The sequence below is a fragment of the Hemibagrus wyckioides genome, linkage group LG11 (assembly GCF_019097595.1).
Source record: "Hemibagrus wyckioides isolate EC202008001 linkage group LG11, SWU_Hwy_1.0, whole genome shotgun sequence".
In the NCBI taxonomy this organism is placed as follows: Eukaryota; Metazoa; Chordata; class Actinopteri; order Siluriformes; family Bagridae; genus Hemibagrus; species Hemibagrus wyckioides.
In genome coordinates, this window is record NC_080720.1 from 717,005 (window position 1) to 739,056 (window position 22,052).

The following is a 22,052-nucleotide window of genomic DNA, read 5'->3' on the forward strand; positions in this document are numbered from 1 at the left end:
CTCAGTTTCTTAAACAGAAAGAAATCCCTCTTTTTGTCAAAGCTTGTCCTGTGTTCCTTACTTTTTCTCACAATTCTCCAAAACTTCCCATTTCTTCTTTGCTTTTTAGTGCCATTGTCATCCTCTAATCATTTGCAGAGAGAAAGAGAGAGGTGGAGAGTGAGCAATGATCTCTAATAAATATGTCATTGTGCATTCTATACGCCTAATTTCCCTTCAGAAAAATAGACATACCTTTAAGCTTCAAGATAATAATAAGCTGATTCCAGGTTATGACTATTAACAAAAAATGCTAGTTCCATCATCCGCGAACTTGTGTTTGCTAGCCAGCTGGAGCCGTAGACCACATGATGACGATGTATGATCACAGGTCATTGTATCTTGTAAGATTTAGTTTGGAGCAGTAACTAATCTAGTGAGCATTAGTCTCACCTACACCTGTAGCTGGATCTCTGTACCTGAACAGACTTTTCTGCCATGTTTGTCAAAACTTTCAGAAACCTGGACAGAAAATCCGCCAAACCGATTCAACAGATCAGCTTCTGAGAAGAATGCAATGAGGAATGGCAGCTACCTCGAACTGGGACATGGGAAGTGGGACTCGCTGGTTAAGATGTCGGGTTACTGATTAGAAAATTGTGAGTTTGAATCCCAGGACCATCAATCTGCCACCACTGGGCCCCTGAGCATGGCCCTTAACCCACAACAAATGGGACAGTCTTTATGTTGTAGCATGTAAACACTGCCCCTGAACTGATGTCTTCTTAGGATGATGCCTTTAGAGTGGAAAACACTGGAGAGGTTTATTTTTCTCTAAACCTGGCACCAATAAAAGCAAACATTGAGAAAAGACAGGCAGAAGAGTGTTAGGTGTGTTTCAGTGTTACTCTTTTTATTCTCCATTTTTTTATTAATGCACTTTACTATTTACATCAGACACCGTGTTCTTCCGGGAACTAATGTGTTAAATGGACAGCTTTGTTAAGTTTGGGTTCATTGTGGAATTTCTGAAAACGTCCTACACTGCTTCTTACAGCTGAGAGACCTGCAGTATCCACTAGATAGAGAGATAAATATACTTTATTGATCACATGAGGGAAATTCCTGTGTTACAGAAGCTTAGACAGATACAAGATACAACACAAACACATACAATTTTATATATATATATATATATATATATTCATAGATTCATATCTGTGTGAACACACTGGTGCTGCTGGAGGTCACTCAGACTAGTAAAACTCTTCACACACTCTGAACAGGAATGCTGCTTCTCTCCAGCATGAAGGCGCTGGTGTTGTTGGAGATGAGCTCTTCGTTTGAACTTTTTACCGCACTGTGAGCACTGATATGGTTTCTCTCCCGTGTGAACGCTCTGGTGTTGTCTGAGACTCTTCTGCTGGGTGAAACTTTTTCCACACTGGGAGCAGCGATGTAGCTTCTCTCCAGTGTGAATGCGCTGGTGTTGTCGGAGAGTACCGCTTTGTGTAAAACACTTCCCACACTGCGAGCACCGATACGGCTTTTCTCCCGTGTGAACATATTCGTGCTGTCGTAGACTTATCCTCTGTGTAAAGCTCCTCCCACATTGTGAGCAGCAATACGGTTTATCGCCAGTGTGAACGCGCTGGTGGTGACGGAGACTGTTCCTGTGTGGAAAACCCTTCCCACAGTCGGAGCAGTGATACGGAGTCTCTCCGGTGTGGAGGCGCTCGTGTTGTTGGAGAGTACTCTTATGTGCGAAACTCTTCTCACACAGTGGACACTGGTGCGGCTTCTCTCCAGTGTGAACGCGTTGGTGTATCTGAAGATTACGGTGGCTGCTAAAATTCTTCCAGCACAGCGAGCAGTAATACGGCTTCTCTCCAGTGTGAACTCGCTGGTGCTTCTGGAAATTGCTCTTCTGACTGAAACCTTTTCCACACTGGGAACAGGAATATGGTTTTTCTCCTGTGTGAATTTGGTGGTGTTCTTTCAGGTGATTCGGTTCACTGTAACCTTTTCCACACTGGGAGCAGCGATATGGCTTCTTCTCTTCCGCATGAAGACGTCGGTGTTTTTGGAGATTGCTCTTTTGACGGAAACTTTTCCCACACTGGGAACAGGGATACGGCTTTTCACCGGTGTGAATGTGGTGGTGTTCGGTGAGATTACCCTTTTGACTGAAACCCTTCCCACACTGCGGGCAGTGATACGGCTTCCCCCCCGAGTGTATTCGCTGGTGTTTTTTGAGACTACTCTTCTGATTGAAACTCCTCCCACAGTACGAACACTCGTGAATATCTTTTTCTCCTCGTCTGTAAGACGCGTTAGCGTAGAAACTACGAGACGAACCTTGGTGACTATTGCAGCTCTCTGTGGGTTCCAGATTCTCCAGTTTAATATCGCCTGACTTCATCCCGGTTTTGTCTCGTAATGTGGAGGCAAAATTACGATGTGAAGGAAACAGGAAAGCAGGAGCAGACAAGACACCAGTGAAACCTGGTGAATAAAAAAAGAGAGAAAAGATGGTTCAATAGATAAATATTAACAAACAAAAACAAAATTTTTCTAATTTTTTTAATATGTTTTCTTATGTTCTGTAAAGCTGCATCGAGCACAATGTTGATTGCTCACACGGTCACACTTCGGGACAAATTGGTCTCGTTCTTTTGGTCAGTTGGACACAAATCTCTCATCCACATAAGAATGTTTATCTGCAAGATCTCAAGGTATTCCACCTACTAGCACTAAATCTGCACATACACTATATATCCAAAATGTGGACACATGACCATAAGCATAAAACGACGGCCTTCCACAAACTGTTGACACCAAAACCTGTTCCAGCATGGCAATGCCCATGTGCACTAACTGAGGTCAATAAAGATATAGACTGCAGATTTGGTGTGGACAAACTGGAGAGAGCCAAATTTGATGAAATTCTGTGTAAAGTGGACTGAGCTGCTGGACCTTGCCCTGTTGTAGGAGTAATGGTGAGTCAGAGTAATGGCTGACATTAGGGTTTATTATTGATGATTGGTGGTAGTAGCTCAAGTGGTTAAGGCTTGGGGTTGTTGACCCGAAGATCGGGGTTCACCGCCAAGCTGCCACCGCTGGGCCCTTCAGCAAGACCCCCAACCCACCCTGCTCCAGGGGGAACTGAATCATGGCTGACCCTGCGCTCTCACCACAACCCCCAAGGACGGGATATGTGAAGAAAGAATTTCACTTTGCTGTAATGTATATGTGATAAAGACAACTTAACTGATGAGACCCTGAGCTATGAGATTTTTGGTGGCCTACCATATTGTCATTTCATATAACTGAGTTAAACTGGAGCCAGAACTTGTGCAGTGGACACTACCTGACGGTCAGCAGGTTTACTTCTCACCTGTGCTTACTGGTCAGTACTGATAGAGAGTGTGGACATACTGAGACACCTCAAAATTAAAACGGTACACTGAATATTATCCCTAAACGGCAAGTACAGCATTATTAATTCATGTAAAATTCTCAATTTCAGTCCTATAATCTGCACAGGTATATTGTGATATTAAGATATTAAGTTTCTGATCATGTGAAGCATCACATGATCAGAAACTTAATATCTTTCTCTCTCTCTCTCTGTCTTTCTCTGTCGAGCTATACACCCCACTCCTGAGCTCAGTTTCCAGTGTGACCACTGCCCTACCCCTGGTCGGAGTCTGGTCACTTGGTGGTACCCACTGATGCTGTGGATGGATCTGTGTGGACCAGGAGACAGCCATGGACAGAGCCACTTGGGGACTTTCACACCATCACAGATCTGCCATTTCATCTGTCAGCTTGTGACAGCAAAGAACTAGTGTTTATAATGACCTTAGAAACTACACTGACCTAATAGTTCCTCATGGGTCATTGATTGCTGTTGTAGAAAGGACATTAATCAGCTACAGTTACATTATTTACTGTTTAGTGTCACCCAAATGAGGATGGGTTCCCTTCTGAGCCTGGTTCCTCTCAAGGTTTCTTCCTTTCCATCCCAGGGAGTTTTTCCTTGCCACCGTTGCCATAGGCTTCTCATTAGGGATAAAATAGTCTAATTATAGAATTTAATAATTTATTCTTATTTCTAGTTAATTAGTTATTTTTTTATCTTTTTTATCTTATTATTATTTTTCATTTTTTCCCCTCCCCTTTCTCTGTTTTCTTCTTTTGTAAAGCTGCTTTGAGACAATGTTCATTGTAAAAGGCGCTATACAAAATAAATTGAATTGAATTGAATTGATTTATTAGGAAGAGATTTATTAGTTAATACTGATAACTGATCAGTAACTGATAGTTAATACTGATAACTGATAATATACGTATTCTTTACCAAAAGAAAATCTCCGGATAAACACAAACCAACATTTTCATTCAGTGGATTTATGAAGGGGAAAAAAATCTCTCACCTCTCCACCTGCTTGGTATCCATCCTATCAGGGCACCAGGGATCAGGTCAGGGCCACTTAGGCTTGCTTTGATACGTCCATTACAATCCTTGAACTGTGCCAGAGTGATTCTTCATGGTTGAAGCTTCCTGATGCTCCTCTGATGAGGAACAGAGAGGATGATCGAGCATTTAGCTGTAAAGAAGGCTCCTGCAATCTATAAGAAAAATCCACAGAGGAATAAGAGACGGAGTAACAAATATTTCAGACACAGCATGGCCAAATAGTTTATTTATTTTTTGGTCTGTATGAAGAGTAGTAACTGTTCTCTCTGACATAGTGAAATAAAATGAGAATGTTATTGATAGAGACAACAGATCTCTTGAAGGCAAAGCACAGAGTCTGTCTGGATGGAGACATGCACCAAATGACCAAATAAGAGTAAATGGAGGATCCCTGGAGATGGAACTGAAGTCTCTGACTGAAGTCTCACAGGACAAAATCCAGGATATAAGGCTGCAAACGAGTCCTAGACTGAAATTTCTCTAAAAGCACAAACTAGCTGTACCTGAAGAGCAGCTGTATAGACTGGAGGACTCATTCTGACCAAAACTAAACAGTCTATAAGAGAAAATAAGCTTCAATGCATTGTTTTAGATTTATTACATTACTTCAGATTCTCTCTAAGACTTAGCTGATGAAGACAAATCCTACAGTATCTGTTACCCACAAAACACAGAATGGTGTAAAGTTTAAAAGAAAGATTTCTCAGCAATCTTTTGATGAGAAGCAACTTCTCATCAATTTTAGCAAAAGCAGACAAATAAACACCAATAATGACCTGCAGTTCATTATAATCATCTCCATTTAGGACACAGCCACTGTTAGCCGAGTTGAACTTACCTTGATGTTTCCAGCAGAAGGCAGTTAAGCAGCTCAAATCCCCCCACAACGGATCAGATGGAAGTGTGGGGGTAAAACCCTGTCAGAAATATTGGAATGTAAAGATGATTAGTAGAGTCGGAGAGATCAGATCATCAATCACCAACACTGCCGCACGTCTTCTTCTGTGTCACAGCGACACCTGCTGGAGCGGAGAACACTCAAAACTCTTCGAGGGAAATTAGACGCTCCATTAACATCAACTGTTAACTCAGATAGATGGATGGATGGATGGATGGATGGATAAACTAATGAGACTCTGAAAGCTCCTGGCTGTGTTGTGGTGTATTAATAAGGGGAAGAGAATGAAAGAAGAAGCAGTATTTTATTTTTTAACACCCTTCTGCTGTTATATTGTCTTTGTGTTTATTCTTTTATTTTCCTAATCTCTGTCTACTGGAATGTCCTTCCTAGGAATAATAATAATAATAATAATAATAATAATAATAATAATAATAATAATAATAATAATAATAATAATAATAATAATAATAATAATAATAATAATAATAATAAATGCCCTTATCTTATACCCAGGGTGAAAGCAAACAATCCTATAAACAGGCATTTTTAAAACTGTGCCTCTGAGACCGATGTTTGTTGCCTCAGATTGGTGTTGTCAGGCCACTATATATATGTAAATGTTATTAGTGTTACCTGTTTTTTGTACATCATTTCATTTCATTTCATTTCATTGCACACGTTTGCACTGTCTTGTCCTTGCTCTGTTTGCCCCTAGTTGCACACTTTGCACACTTTATGTGGCTAGGATAAACTTCTGGGTCAGCTATATGTGGTTGAAATGACAATAAAAGCTTCTTGAATCTTGAATCCTGTATTACGGATCATATTGAAAAAGGAGGAAACATTTCTGATCACATGACATTGAGCTAATGTAAAGAGTTCTAAGCCTCTGTAATCTGATGTAAATCACAAGAGAGTTGCAAGTACAGATTAGTTTCCATACAGGAGCCTGGGCGATAAAAACTCTTCACACTTCATCAGTCTTATGTTTATTTGGTTTTCTACAACACTGCCACATGAGTCTAGATGATGTACAAATCCATCATCCTCTATATCATGGCAAAGATATCTGCAGTCTAGTTCCCATCACCAAATTGTACACTATTGTTTAAGCACACTTCTCATCATTTGGTGTGGTCACCCATCATAACCAATTACATCAGTACCAATAATATCAGTACCAATAATATCAGTACCAACATCAGTACCAATAACATCAGTACCAATAACATCAGTACCAATAATATCAGTACCAACATCAGTACCAATAACATCAGTACCAATAACATCAGTACCAACATCAGTACCAATAACATCAGTACCAATAACATCAGTACCAATCATATCAGTACCAACATCAGTACCAATAACATCAGTCCCTGAAAAATTGAACATGTTCTGTGGTTGATACTCTGCTATACGGGTGTTAATGTTTATTTTTTTCCATTATAATCACTTTCCGGTTTAAATGTAAAACATGTCAGTAAATTGTACGTACAATTATGAGACATACGTAAATGTAAGACCATCACTAGCAGAAATTCATCAGCTACAGAATGTACAGAGGTTTTATACAGATGGAACTCTAATTATAATACTTTTAAACATATTCAGTACATATACACTATATGGCCAAAAGTATTGGGACACCCCTCCAAATCATCGAAGTCAGATGTTGTTTTTCAGGGGTTGGGCTCCGCCCCTTAGTTCCAGTGAAAGGAACTCTTAATGCTTCAGCTTCATACCAAGACATTTTGGACAATTTCATGCTCTTTGTGGGAACAGTTTGGGGATGACCCCTTCCTGTTCCAACATGACTGCACACCAGTGACCAAAGCAAGGTCCATAAAGACATGGATGAGTGAGTTTGGTGTGGAGGAACTTGACTGACCTTCACAGAGTCCTGACCTCAACCCCATAGAACACCTTTGGGATGAATTAGAGTGGAGACTGTGAGACAGACCTTCTCGTCCAACATCAGTGCCTGACCTCACAAATGCGCTTCTAGAGGAACGGTTAAAAATTCCCATAAACACACTCCTAAACCTTGTGGAAAGCCTTCCCAGAAGAGTTGAAGCTGTTATAGCTGCAAAGGGCGGGACAACTCCATATTACATTCATGTGCATGTAAAGGCAGACGTCCCAAAACTTTTGGCCTGGCTTACAGTCTCTAATTCATCCCAAAGGTGTTCTATGGGGTTGAGGTCAGGACTCTGTGCAGGACAGTCAAGTTCCTCCACACCAAACTCACTCATCCATGTCTTTATGGACCTTGCTTTGGTCACTGGTGTGCAGTCATGTTGGAACAGGAAGGGGTCATCCCCAAACTGTTCCCACAAAGAGCATGAAATTGTCCAGAATGTCTTGGTATGAAGCTGAAGCATTAAGAGTTCCTTTCACTGGAACTAAGGGGCGGAGCCCAACCCCTGAACTCAATGATCTGGAGGGGTGTCCCAATACTTTTGGCTACATAGTGTATTATTTGGAGAGAAAAGCCCACAGTTGCACCACATGATTATTTTTAAGACCACAGCTGATTAAATGCATGTTGCTGATAGAATTGCGTGTTTCTATATAAATATGAGCACAACACATTTGTTTCAGCAGTTGCTAAATATATGCTTGATTTTAATATTTTGAAACTGCTTATCCGTCAAAACTCTCCATGAAGCAGTAGAATTAATCACATTCAATAGTAAGTGATTCACCATTTGCCTCAAACTAAACATTCATAATAAAACTCAGAAGAACGCCAACATGTCCTCGTTGTCAGCCGTGTGTGTTTGTTTGTGGCGCTGAAAGTTCCTCTGATCGCTGAAACTCCTCCCACACTCCGAACAGTAATAAGGTTTCTCGCCTGTGTGAACGCGCTGGTGACGCTGAAAGTTCTTGTGGTCCCTGAAGCTCTTCCCACACTCGGAGCAGAAGTAGGGCTTTTCCCCGGTGTGAATGCGCTGGTGTACCTGCAGGCTGCTCTGTCTGGTGAAACTCCTCCCACACTCGGAGCAGTGATATGGCTTCTCTCCGGTGTGAATGCGCTGGTGGACCTGCAGAGTATTCCCTCGGTTAAAACTCTTCCCACAGTCTGAGCAGCGATACGGTTTATCTCCTGTGTGAATGCGTAAGTGTTGCTGTAAAGCGCTCCTCTCTGTGAAACTGGTCCCGCAGTGTGAACAGCGATACGGCTTCTCTCCCGTGTGAATCCTCTGGTGTTTAATCAGATTTCCTCTCTCGATAAAACTCTTCCCACACTGTGGACACTGATAGGGTTTCTCCCCCGTGTGAATGCGCTGGTGTTTTTTCAGAGTGCTCTTCTGAGTGAAGCTCTTCCCACAGTGTGAACACAGGAAGGGTTTTTCTCCTGTGTGAATCTGCTGGTGTTGTTCCAGGTTGCTCTTCACAGAGAAACTCTTCCCGCACTGCGGACACAGATAGGGTTTCTCTCCCGTGTGAATCCGGTGATGTTCCTTCAGATGACTCTTTCGAGTGAAACTCTTCCCACAGTCTGAACAGTGGTGAATTTCTCTCTGCGCCGGAGCGTGTGAGGAGTTCGTGTAGAAAGAACCGGACGATGTTTGTTGGCTAGCGGAGCTCTCTGTGAGGTCAGGAGCCTCACGCTTAATCTCAGATACTTTCATCCTAGTCGGATCTCTTGACGTTCTTGCAGAGGTGAATTTGAGATGTGGAAAACAGAAGACAGGAGGAGAACACCGGAAACAGCAATACGCTCATACCTGGATCAGAAAAAAAGTGTAAATGGTTCAATATTCATTGGATTAAAAACATTACGCTAAAACAGCAACACTGGTTAAAGTAACAAATGTCCAAGCAACCTCACATCAGGATTAATCCATTCTCCTGCTTCTTTATCCTTACTCACCTTCTCTGCTAGGGATGAGCTCACCTGCAATTTTCCTAATTTCAATCAATTTAAAATGCTAATTCACATTGAGTTATAAAATACACCAACCAGCCATAACATTATGACCACTGAGAGGTGAAGTGAATAAGACTGAGTATCTCCTCATCATGGCCCCTGTTAGTGGGTGGGATATATTAGGCAGCAAGTCAACATTTTGTCCTCAAAGTTGATGTTAGAAGCAGGAAAAATGGACAAGTGTAAGGATTTGAGCGAGTTTGACCAAAAGACCAAATTGTGATGCTAGACCACTGGATCAGAGCATCTCCAAAACTGCAGCTCTTGTGGGGTGTTCCCGGTCTGCAGTGGTCAGTATCTATCAGAAGTGTCCTTACAACTTACAGGACTTAAAAGATCTGCTGCTAACATCTTGGTGTCAGATACCACAGCACACCTTCTAGTGGAATCCATGCCTAGATGGGTCAGGGCTGTTTTGGCAGCAAAAGTATATCCACCAAGTATACTACCAAATATCACAATATTAGGTAGGTAGTCATAATGTTATGGCTGATCGGTGCATGTTATCTTATTTGAATATCATTTCAACACAGTACTCTTTGACTTTCTAGTATATAGTAAAGTATACTCATGAGTGCAGAGACTCATGGCATTTTCATTTTCACATCTGGAATACCACCTCCAGCTGCAAACGCTCTGTCCTGGTGATATGCTGCACCACATATGTGAATGGTTTCACCTGATTAAAAATGATAGCCACTCAATCTCAGGCTGCCGTAATGGTGGAATATATAAGCACTGAGATGCAGGAGGGACAGAAGGACCCTAGCCATGGTGCCATACAGGTAAGTGCTTCCGGTTACCTCATCCTGTAACTACAACTAGCTCTCTAAGGGGGCACCACTCTGAAGCGTCCACCTTGCTTAGACAAGGATGCACCTTCATGTGCAGTGTTTAGGTTCCAGAGCCCACTTCTAAAAATCTTGTAACTGAACCAGTGCAGCTGCTTTCACTAGGTTTAACATCTTACTGAATATGATGACCTGCCAATTATAACTATCCTGGGATGACCAGACGGATGTGTCCTGAATGATCTGTGATCACATGGTCCAGGCACGGGTCAGCTGTGCCACTCTTTACACTGTGGCATTTCAACTCGGTCAGTGTTTCACGAATGGAACACATCTGATGCTGGTGGCATCATAACATCATCTAATCCTAACGTGTCCTTCCTGCCTCATTTCATGTGACTTGCAGCAATAAATCACGAGACAGTCAGTTGTACCTACTGCTCTACATCATCTGCATCATTGGGGGCGGTAATGGCTCAAGTGGTTAAGGTTCTGGGTTTTTGACTGGAAGATCGGGGTTCAAGCCTCTGCACCGCCAAGCTGCCAACATTGGGCTCTTGAGCAAGGCCCCCAGAGGCGCTGTATCATAGCTGACCCTGAGCTCTGACCCCAACCCCCAAGGATGGGATATGCGAAGAAAGAATTTCACTGTGCAGTAATGGATATGTGACAAATACAACATAACTTTATCTCATTATCTAAAATTCTCACACACATGAGCACCAAACTGCTAAAACCAATCAATCAATCAATCAATCGAGGTAAAACTCATCATCTTTCACCTGTTTTGATTGGATGTAGGTAGCAGTGGGCGTGGAAATGATGCAAATGTCTTATATAATCAAGCAGGTGACATTTATGATGATGATGATTATGATGATGATGTCATTACTGGGAAAGCCAGGGTTAATTAAGATTTAACCAATCAGCTGCACTGTTTGTTTCTAAACTAATCCCCATGAATACACATTTTCACTAAACACTACAGGAAGATTAGAACCCCAAGTGCACTACAGAGTGTACACTACATCACAGTCTGGGTTTAGGATCCAGCCTCTTGAACTTACCTTGATGTTTCCAGCAGAAGGCAGTTAAGCAGCTCAAATCCCCCCACAACGGATCAGATGGAAGTGTGGGGGTAAAACCCTGTCAGAAATATTGGAATGTAAAGATGATTAGTAGAGTCGGAGAGATCAGATCATCAATCACCAACACTGCCGCACGTCTTCTTCTGTTTCTCTACATGTGTGGAGGAACGACACCTAGACGCTCACAGCGACACCTGCTGGAGGAGACAACACTCAACAACCAGATAAAGAAAAATAAACTAGTGCTCATCTTCCCAGTACAGGAGATATACCTTATTTATATTATCTTAGGCACCTTGGAGTTTTATTTAAACAAACATTTCTTCATTATTGTGTCAGTAAGAACAAATTCCACACAGGACACGTGAATAAGATTAGATGAGATAAACCTTTATTCGTCTCTCAGAAACATGTGAAGCAGAAGCAGAGATTAAGAAATCTATCTAAATACAGAAGAAAAATAAAATAACAATAATAATAGTTTCACAAACAAACTATTGCACATCTTAACTTGTTGTTATTGCACAGGATTATAATTATTGTAATTTCACAGATTAAAAAATATCACACACAAAAGTGTGTATTATAATGACAGGTTATTCACAGTTATAACACACCATCAGTATGAACAGTGTGTATTATAATGACAGGTTATTCACAGTTATAACACACCATCAGTATGAACAGTGTGTATTATTGTGTATTATGGTGACCAGTTCACTGAGCAGCTCTGATTGTAAAGTCTAATAGCAGTAGGGAGAAAGGACCTTCTGTATCGCTCCTTCAGACATTTAGTCCAGTCTCTTCCTGTCTACAGTAGAGATAGAAGATGGCTGAGGCCACCACAGAGTCAAAAAAGGTCTTCAGGAGTGTTCCCTGTACTTCAAAAGACCTTAGTCTCCTCAGCAGAAAGAGTCTGCTCTGTCCTTTCTTGAAGATTGCAAGTCCTTCATAAACAAATCTTTACTATTCACATTTCTGGTAGTTGGCCCTTATCCAGAGAAACATACATTTTTTTTATTATCTTATTTTATATACAGCTGTGACACTGGCGTCGTACTGGAGCACATTCAGGATGGAGACCAGTGAAGATGACCACAGAACGCCATAGGAAGTCTTTCCTACCAGTGTCCATCTAACTCTATAACTCCTCCCCTTTTAGCTGACCCAATGAACACTGACCGTATAAACATTTAACAATAATTACGGTGTATGTTAATATAATATCGTGCAAAATCATACCATCATATCATGTACATATGTTCTTAGTTCATTAGCACATTTTTTTGTACTTCATTGTGTTCATTTATATTTATTTCTCTTGAAATCTGAAGCAGGCAAAAGACTTGCTGTTAAATAACAGGAGTATCCTGTCCTGTAGAAATATTCACCACCTTGAAAAATCTGCTGGGAAAAATCTCTCTAATTTGTGAAATGAATTATAAATGAAATCATATAAAAGTTGTGACTGTATAAAGTATCCATGTAGAATTTCTGCTGAAAACCAAACGCCATCAGAGTTCACTTTGTGTAGAGTGAGCTGTAGGTTCCTTAAAGAACCCAGTTTCTAAGAACATATATAAACAAACAGCATCATGAAGGAAAGAAGTCGACTCATCAACTAACCAGTAATGAAACTGGTGGCATTTTTAAATTTGATCATTTTTATTAGTTGTCGCAGCACTAAAACATACACCGGTCAGCCATAACATTATGACCACTGCCAGGTGAAGTGAATAAGACTGAGTATCTCCTCATCATGGCACCTGTTAGTGGGTGGGATATATTAGGCAGCAAGTCAACATTTTGTCCTCAAAGTTGATGTTAGAAGCAGGAAAAATGGACAAGCGTAAGGATTTGAGTGAGTTTGACCAAAAGACCAAATTGTGATGGCTAGACCACTGGATCAGAACATCTCCAAAACTGCAGCTCTTGTGGGGTGTTCCATTAAAACAGTATTCCCTGATGGCTGTGGTCTCTTTCAGCAGGATAATGCACCGTGACACAAAGCAGAAATGGTTCAGGAATGGTTTGATGTCCACAACAACCAGTTTGAGGTGTTGACTCCGCCTCCAAATTCCCCAGATCTCAATCCACTCCAGCATCTGTGGGATGTTCTGGACAAACAAGTCTGATCCATGGAGGCTCCACCTCACAACTTACAGGACTTAAAGGATCTGCTGCTAACATCTTGGTGCCAGATCCCACAGCACACCTTCAGGGATCTAGTCCATGCCTCGACGGGTCAGGGCTGTTTTAGCAGGAGAAGAAGGACCAACACAATATTAAGCAGGTGGTCATAATGTTACGGCTGATCAGTGTGTGTTTCTTGTATAAATGTTCTCTCACAGACTGTGTCCTCAAGATATTTGGGGTGAGAGCGATACATCCTACTGGAAAAATACTTTAAGGAATGTAAAAAACAAACAAACAAACATCCCTCCATCAGCTGCAGAAGGAAAAACACATTAATGATAGATGAGTTTAGAAATTCAGTTCCATCCCAGATTCAGATGTGTGTATGCATTTAAAGTTTCTATGGTCACTGAAACTAAAACAGTGAGCAGTAATGTGGATTATTTCCTGTGTGAAGGCACTGATGGAATTTGAGAACATTCTCCGGTTCAGAAACACTCTAATATAAACACAGGCGTCAACACAGTGCCACTTCTTTCTTATATACTGATTTCAGGCGCATTGTTTCTATTAACCTTTATCATTTTTATCAGCTGGCAGGATCTTAAAGACTTGTGTAATGAATTTAAGTGTGATGTTCTGTCCACAAGATTTGCTGCTATGAAGTTTCATGAAGGTTTTGTGACGTCTGTAATTCCTGATCTTTTCTATATGCAGTCATTACACATTATTTGACATTTATATCTATAGCTCTGTCCAAGAGGACAGCTTTAAATTTAATCTCCCACAAAGCTTTCCAAGTTTATTATGTTTTCTGTACTCTTTATTCTTCCTAAATTACAGAATAAAAGTAATCCATCATGCAGGGGTCAGTACTTGACCCTATTAGCTGTGTTTGTTCTTCAAAACAAGTGTGTACAGCAGAAGTCAGCAGGACAATCCAAAAAGAATCCAGCACTGGGATACTCCTAGTTCTCTTACTTTGCACATTGCACTGCCAATACACTTTATTGCCAAAAGTATTGGGACACTCCTCCAGATCATTGAGTTCAGGTGTTGTTTTTCAGGGGTTGGGCTCCGCCCCTTAGTTCCAGTGAAAGGAACTCTTAATGCTTCAGCTTCATACCAAGACATTTTGGACAATTTCATGCTCTTTGTGGGAACAGTTTGGGGATGACCCCTTCCTGTTCCAACATGACTGCACACCAGTGACCAAAGCAAGGTCCATAAAGACATGGATGAGTGAGTTTGGTGTGGAGGAACTTGACTGGCCTGCACAGAGTCCTGACCTCAACCCCATAGAACACCTTTGGGATGAATTAGAGTGGAGACTGTGAGCCAGACCTTCTCGTCCAACATCAGTGCCTGACCTCACAAATGCGCTTCTAGAGGAACGGTTAAAAATTCCCATAAACACACTCCTAAACCTTGTGGAAAGCCTTCCCAGAAGAGTTGAAGCTGTTATAGCTGCAAGGGTCGGGACAACTCCATATTACATTCATGTGCAGGTAAAGGCAGACGACCCAATACTTATATAGTCCAATATAGTGCTGTTCTGTCTATATTGTGTATTTTGTGTATCTTTCCTGTTTTGTATTGTCTGTTTGCACCAGTTTGTGGCTGGGACAACTTACTTTCTGTCCTTAGCTCTGTGTTGTTGTCTATGTAGCACCAGGGTCCTGAGGAAACATTCTCTCATGGTTAAAATGACAATAAAAGCTTCTTGACTTGTCCATTTTGTGCTTCATCATGTTTAGAGGCATTGTGACTGGCTGCTCTCTTTGCTAGGCTTTAACAATAAAAACTAAACTATTATGCTGCAGACACTAATGACCTAAACTAAGAGGGAAGGTACAAACAAACTGACCACAATTTAGGAGAATATTGCAAAAAAATCTGACAAATGATGGACTCAAATCAGCAAATCAAATCATAGCCATGTTACGCGTGAGCTCCCTCTGCTGGCTTGTTTGAACTTCTCCACCTCTAAAGATAAACAAAAAAGTTGAATTAAAGCTCTCCATAGATAAAATCAACACTATATTAGATAGACCTGTGTTAATTATACAGAATAGCTCAACTGGGTAATGTGTTACTTACTGAAAGTCTTGTATTCATTTTGATCTGTCAGAACACACTATAGAGCAACTCATCATTAAAAAACCATAAGCGAGTGGATCTGTTTCTGTTTAGGTGTGCATGTGGAATAAGAGAAGACACTGGAATAGAATCGAGTACAAGTTTAAGAGTAATGATCAACAGCTACAGATATCATACAGAATATATAAGAACAAACCACATACAGAGAGGATGTGACAAATAAACAGCAGTAACAGTGAGGATTAATCACACCTTCCACTGAATAGTATTTGATTACACACCAGAAGATAGCAGAGACATGGGGGGGGCAAACAAACAACAGTAACAAAATTAGAATTAAATACTTAAATATGAAGTGTTAGTCTGATGAGACATTTATTCTAACATACCGGTCATCAGTAAAGCAGAAAAGGTTTGTCTTTAGGTTGGGTTAATCAGTCCTGGTGTTGGTGAAGCTGAGGCGTCTACAGAGATGACCGCTGAACTGTGCTGAACATTCAGCATCACTTTGGTGTTGTTTAACAGCCACATCAGTCCGAGGCAGGCGTTGACCACTTATCAGAGCTGGTTCTACATCCAGGCTACCTCCAACATCAGTAGTATTGAGAAAAGCAGCATGTCACGTAACAATAATAACTTCCTATTCAGTTTGTAAGCATCAGTAGAGAGTTTAAACCACACAGCTGGAGGACCCTTTATTTCCATTTTTAATTATTCATGTATGTACATGATCACAGGATTATTTACTACGTCTACATGTACTGTGTAGGACCTTTTAAAAGAACCGTCCAGCTGTAGTCTAAAAGGATTTCTATACACCTCACGGCTGACCATCATAAGTTATAGTCATTGACCATAGAAGCTGTAACATGCAAGAAATCATGTTTGCTCTTCCAGACTGTACAAGAATTCTCTCAGGGATGAAAACCTTGTTCCTTCTGTTCATCTCTGCTTTCGGAAAATTATTTTTTCAGGAATATACAACAGTCTTAGAATGAAATAAATTCCATATAAAGTTAACACACTTTAAAATAAAAGTAATCAGACTGTCAGTCATAATCACACACCGTAGTCTCAGAAGACTCACATCTGCTGGGGAAGGAGGAAACTCCTGAGATAGTCCTGGTACAGAAAAAAAAAGCTTAGAAAGAAACTGGGATGATTGGGCTGCAGTGTGAACCAGGTCAGGTCCGGTCTTGCGGTCATTAGCTGAAGTTTAACACTACGTACAGTGCCTTGAACATTTCCACATGTTGTTGTGTTACAACCTGGAACTGAAATGGACTTGGGTCATGAATCTACACGAAATAGTCTGTATTACTGTAGTGAAGGCTAAATCTATAGCCAAAAGTATTGGGACACTCCTCCAAATCATTGAGTTCAGGTGTTGTTTTTCAGGGGTTGGGTTCCGCTCCTTAGTTCCAGTGAAAGGAACTCTTAATGCTTCAGCTTCATACCAAGACATTTTGGACAATTTCATGCTCCCAACTTTTGAATTAGAGGAGAGACTGCGAAGGTTTTGGGACGTCTGCCTTTACCTGCACATGAATGTAATATGGAGTTGTCCCACCCTTTGCAGCTATAACAGCTTCAACTCTTGGAGGGGTGTCCCAATACTTTTAGTAATATACTGTATTCCTCCTCCTGGGTTTGTTACAGAATACTCCTAAACAAACAGCAAACAAATTAACTAAACAAACAAGTGCTATGGAAACAAATCTGGGAAAAAGTATCAATCAGGGATTTTTTTTTTAATCCTAAACTTGAGTGACATTATTACAAAATCCATTACTAAAAATGGAAATAATGTGGCACAACCCTGACTTGAGGTCAACTGCCAAAAATGGAGTAAAGTGGACATTAGTCAAGGGCAAAGGGTAAAGCCAGTGAGAGGTCTGGATATCTTTGAAAAGAAGATGGACAGATCCACAGCTCAGACCGGAGAAGCTGTTAAACCGTAATGGTGGCCTACAGGGGCGTGTTGGAGACACCAAAATCTGGACACTGCTCAGCACCCTGACAACACCATTCCCACTGCGTATATGATGGTGGTAGCATTATATCATAGAGAAGCTTTTTATCAGTAGGAACATGGAAACTATTCGGGGCTGAAGGCAAGATGGACGGAGCCAAATACAAGAGAATCCCCAAAAATACCTGTTCCAGTGTGTAAGAGATTTGAGACTGGGGTAGAGGTTCACTCTACCTTCAGAACAATGACCCTAAACATACTGTTCAACTTAAACTGGAGTGGTTATAAACCATGAATAAACAACAGAATGTGTTATGACATCCCTGTATCTTCCCAGACCTCAAACCAGATGAGATGACAAATGAAGAATGGGCAAAGCCATAAGACGGACAGCTTTAATAGCAGCCTAATGTGGTTCTGACCCCCTGACCTGGTGTCATTTGGTCATGTGTCCAATGACAAAAATCAGAATTCAGTCCTAGGGTGTAACACTCTAATAATCAAGGTTGCTAATGCAAGGCACTGCAGAACAGCTTGTAGTCCTATAGGGTATAGCACCTTTCTCACACTTAAGGTCACTTTGCGAACAATTTGAAATAAAACACAAGCACAAAAGAAGTCATATAGCACCGTTCTCACACACAAGGTCACTTTGCAACTCAATTCAAAATGAACCGAAAGCAGAAAAAGCACAAAATAAATGGAAGCTCATAACCATGTCAACATAGTTTAACGGTTCACCACGCCCACAGGCACATCGTCTTCATTCACCGCTCTCTGAAGGTGCTGGAGTTCCTGGAGGTGACATCGATCTGTAAAGATCTTCCCACACTATCAGCTCCGATACAACTTCACCCATGTGAATGCGCTGGTGGCGCTGGAGATGACACTGCTGTGTAAAACTCTTCCCACACTGGGGGCAGGGAAAGGGCCTCTCGCCGGTGTGAATGCGCTGGTGGACCTGGAGATGACAGTGCTGTGTAAAACCCTTCCCGCACTGGGAGCAGATGTACGGCTTCTCTCCCGTGTGAATGCGACGATGTTGTCTGAGATTACTCTGGTCGCTGAAATTCTTGCCGCACTCCGGGCAGTGATAGGGCTTCTCCCCCGTGTGGCTGCACTGGTGTACCTGGAGAGCCGTCTCCCGATTAAAGCTCTTCCCGCACTCGAGGCAGTAAAAGGGTTTATCTCCAGTGTGAATGCGCTCGTGCTGCTGGAGATTACACCTCTGCGTGAAACTCATTTCGCAGTACGAGCACTCGAACGGCTTGGCCCCCGTGTGGATTCTCTGGTGTTTTAACAGACTTCCGCGTTCAGTGAAACTCTTCCCGCACTCCAAACACTCGTATGGCTTCTCTCCTGTGTGGATGCGCTGGTGTCTTATGAGGCCGTCTTTCTCACTGAACCTCTTCTTACACTGTGAACACTGATAGGGCCTCTCTCCCGTGTGAGTGCGCTGGTGTCGCTGGAGATTGCAGAGGTAATTAAAGTTTTTACCACACAGCGAGCAGTGATATGGCTTCTCTTGGGTGTGAATCTGGAGGTGTTTGGTGATATGACCTTTCTGAGTGAAACACTTCCCACACTCGGAGCACTGATAGGGCTTCTCTCCTGTATGAATCCGCAGGTGCTTTATGAGACTACTGCGGTCGTTAAAGCTCTTCTCGCACTCCGAGCACTGGTACGGCTTCCCTTTAGTGTGAATGCACTGGTGCGTTTGGAGGTGACTCTGGTCTGGAAAACTTTTTCCGCACCGTGAGCAGATGTGCATTTCGTTTTCCAGCTGTTCAGAGGACTGCTCCGGACTACTGGAACCTGCCACGGGTTCCACGTCCTCACACTTGATCTCGTCTGACGTCATCATACTGAAATCTCTCTGGGTTCTTTAAGACATGTAAGAATAACGAGAGCAGGAGAAGACTTACCAGAGGACACCATTCACAATCTGGAGCAGAAAGAGAAGGGAAACATGGTCAATAATCCATCTTAATGAATTGAAATGTAGAGCTTCAGATGTTTAAGGGTTCACAAACACAAAGAGACCTCAGATTACACAAACTAGTTTTGTTCCAGGGTGACATGTACAGCGATAAGAATCAGTGTGTGTGTGTGTGTGTGTGTGTGTGAACACAACGTAAGTGTTTTCTGATTCTCGGATTACTTCTTGTAGTGTTTCAATGTCCTCCAGCGATTAGAAGCAAATTGTTCACCCCAAAGTTAACGTGATTACAGAATATTTTATTTTAAACATGACCAAACCACAGGATTAAAGAGATTACTGGTGTTTATGTAGTTATTATTAACGATACTACATTGTTATAACTGTTCATCATTAGTAATGTATTAAGACATAATAACTTTAATTATTATAGAAAAACATCAGCAGTCCTTACCACTTATTTATTATGTAAAATACTTTATATACGTTGTTATATACATGTTATAAATGTACCACCTCAATACTTATTTATTATGTGAAATACTTTATGTACTTTATTACGTTGTTTTATATATATATATATATATTATAAATGTACCTTTCTTTTGTTCTCTGCCCTTGACAAAATGCCAAAAAAACAGTACTGTCTGTAGTGTACTCAATGTAATGAAAAACAAATAGAAAATAAAGTTCGTAAACAAGCCAGTTGCAGTCCAGTCTTTAGACTTTTCTTTGTCTTGCTCTTGGACATATTGAGTTACTGGTCAGATTAAATTACCTCAGCATGTCGCTAAGGCTTTAGCTAAAGGACAATGCTAGCAAGCTAAACTTCATTTAGCTAACTATCCCTACAAACCTATTATCTTTAAAATGGTTTCATAGAAACATCTCTAGTTTACAGGCTTTATTTATTTTCTGTAGAATTTAGCTCCACACACCGTGATGTTTGGTCAAGACCGAATGGCGCCCCGTTTGGCAAGCAGCCACTTTAGCCGAACAGCTCAGCTACAGACCCTTTAGCTTATCTTCATCTTGATATTTTAAAGCAGAGTGTACACAACCGCATTTAACACACCCACTAAAAAAGTATTTACTTTTAACTTAATCAGATCGAATTACAGACATGGTATAAAACCGTCCAAAACAGGTTAGATGTGAGGATAAGAGCTCACCTGGTAAAACGGGACACTGAGCACTAGTGATGTGTCGCTGTGATGAGTCGACTCTTTGATCCGAATCTTTTAGGTGAACTTTAGGGAGTGAGTTGACTCGAATGGCCAAAGATCCCATTCCAAACATCCCTCTGCTGAACATTCCGCCGGGATTTCGTGATTAAACTATTGTAAAAGTAATAGATATCGAATCTATACGATAACCAGTATACATATTAGGACTATACCAGTAAAACATACTGGATCGGATATCAGAGATCAGTTATCGTATCCTGTATCGAATCGCAAACATCGGAATCGGTTCTTTTTGGAACTGGAAATGTTTAGAGACTTTACTGTTTTTCTTTTGTTAGGAGTTACTTGTATTATATTTATACCATAGCATCTGCTATATTTTCAGTGTATGGGATTTTTTTTTTGGTGTGTGAAAAAGTTGATGTGTTTCACTTTAAAAAATTAGATTCGATTCGATTGGACGTTTTCATTGTGCAAAGTAGATGTAACAAAGCCAATTAAATGCAGTTAGCATCTACAGATTTTATATATATGTTATAATAGTGCATAGTGGTACACTGACAATAAATACACAGAATTGAACATTTCTGGCATTTGGCAGATGCCTTTATCCTGAGTGACTTACATGTTCTTATTTTATACAACTGAGAGTTAATGGCCTTGCTCGGGGGCCCAGCAGAGGCAGCTTGAGGACCTGGGATTCTAACTTACAACCTTCTGATCAATAGTCCAAGCACTGAGCTACCACATCCCCAATAAAATACATACATCATCAGTAAAATACAAATATCATCTAAAATTTATCATTTAAAATATTTTTCATTTCATTTCATTGTCTGTACCAATTATCCAATCTATCCTCGGGTCACGGGGAGCCTGTGCCTATCTCAGGCGTCATCGGGCATCAAGGCAGGTTACACCTGGACAGAGGGCCAACCCATCTCAGGTCACACACACACACACAAACACACACACACACAAACACACACACACACACACTCACTCTCATTCACTCACGCAATCACACACTACGGGCAATTTAGAGACTCCAATCAGCCTAGAAGCCTGTCTTTGGACTGTGGAAGGAAACCAGAGCACCCGGAGGAAACCCATAATTTAAAATATATAATTTTGAATTTTAAATATATTATTTCAAATAATATATAAATAATATAAAATACATATATGTAATTAATATACAGTATACAATATAAAATACAATATAAAATACACAGAATAGTATAATATCATATCAACATCTGAATAGTTTGGGACAGCTTAATGATTTAAAGTTGCTAATATTAAGAGCAGGCAAAATACGCAATCGTTTAAAGGGCCAACTTAAAGATTTAATCATTTTTTAGCCGATATATAATATTACTGTATCAAAACACAATCAAAAAGAGTCGACTCTTGTAAACGAGCTGATCCGATGCTTTTGCGGATACCCTATCCGCGCCCCCCCCCCGGATTTACACAGCGCATGCGCTTCATTGTTGCGCAGGCGCACTTTGTTTTATTACGCTTATGCTTAATAAA

General features: G+C 41.0%; 1 protein-coding gene across 1 annotated transcript; it reads right to left on the bottom strand.

Annotated features, from left to right (window-relative positions):
- Positions 1-886: 886 nt before the first annotated feature.
- On the bottom strand, positions 887-20,596 carry LOC131361383 (zinc finger protein 271-like). The gene is made up of 4 exons (XM_058402447.1): positions 20,499-20,596; positions 18,154-19,332; positions 8,107-9,091; positions 887-2,484 (listed from the first exon to the last, which is right to left on the bottom strand). The coding sequence occupies exons 2-4, from the start codon at positions 19,249-19,251 to the stop codon at positions 1,184-1,186; spliced, it is 3,384 nt and encodes a 1,127-aa protein (XP_058258430.1). The 5' UTR covers positions 19,252-19,332; positions 20,499-20,596; the 3' UTR covers positions 887-1,183.
- Between the last annotated feature and the right edge of the window lie 1,456 nt (positions 20,597-22,052).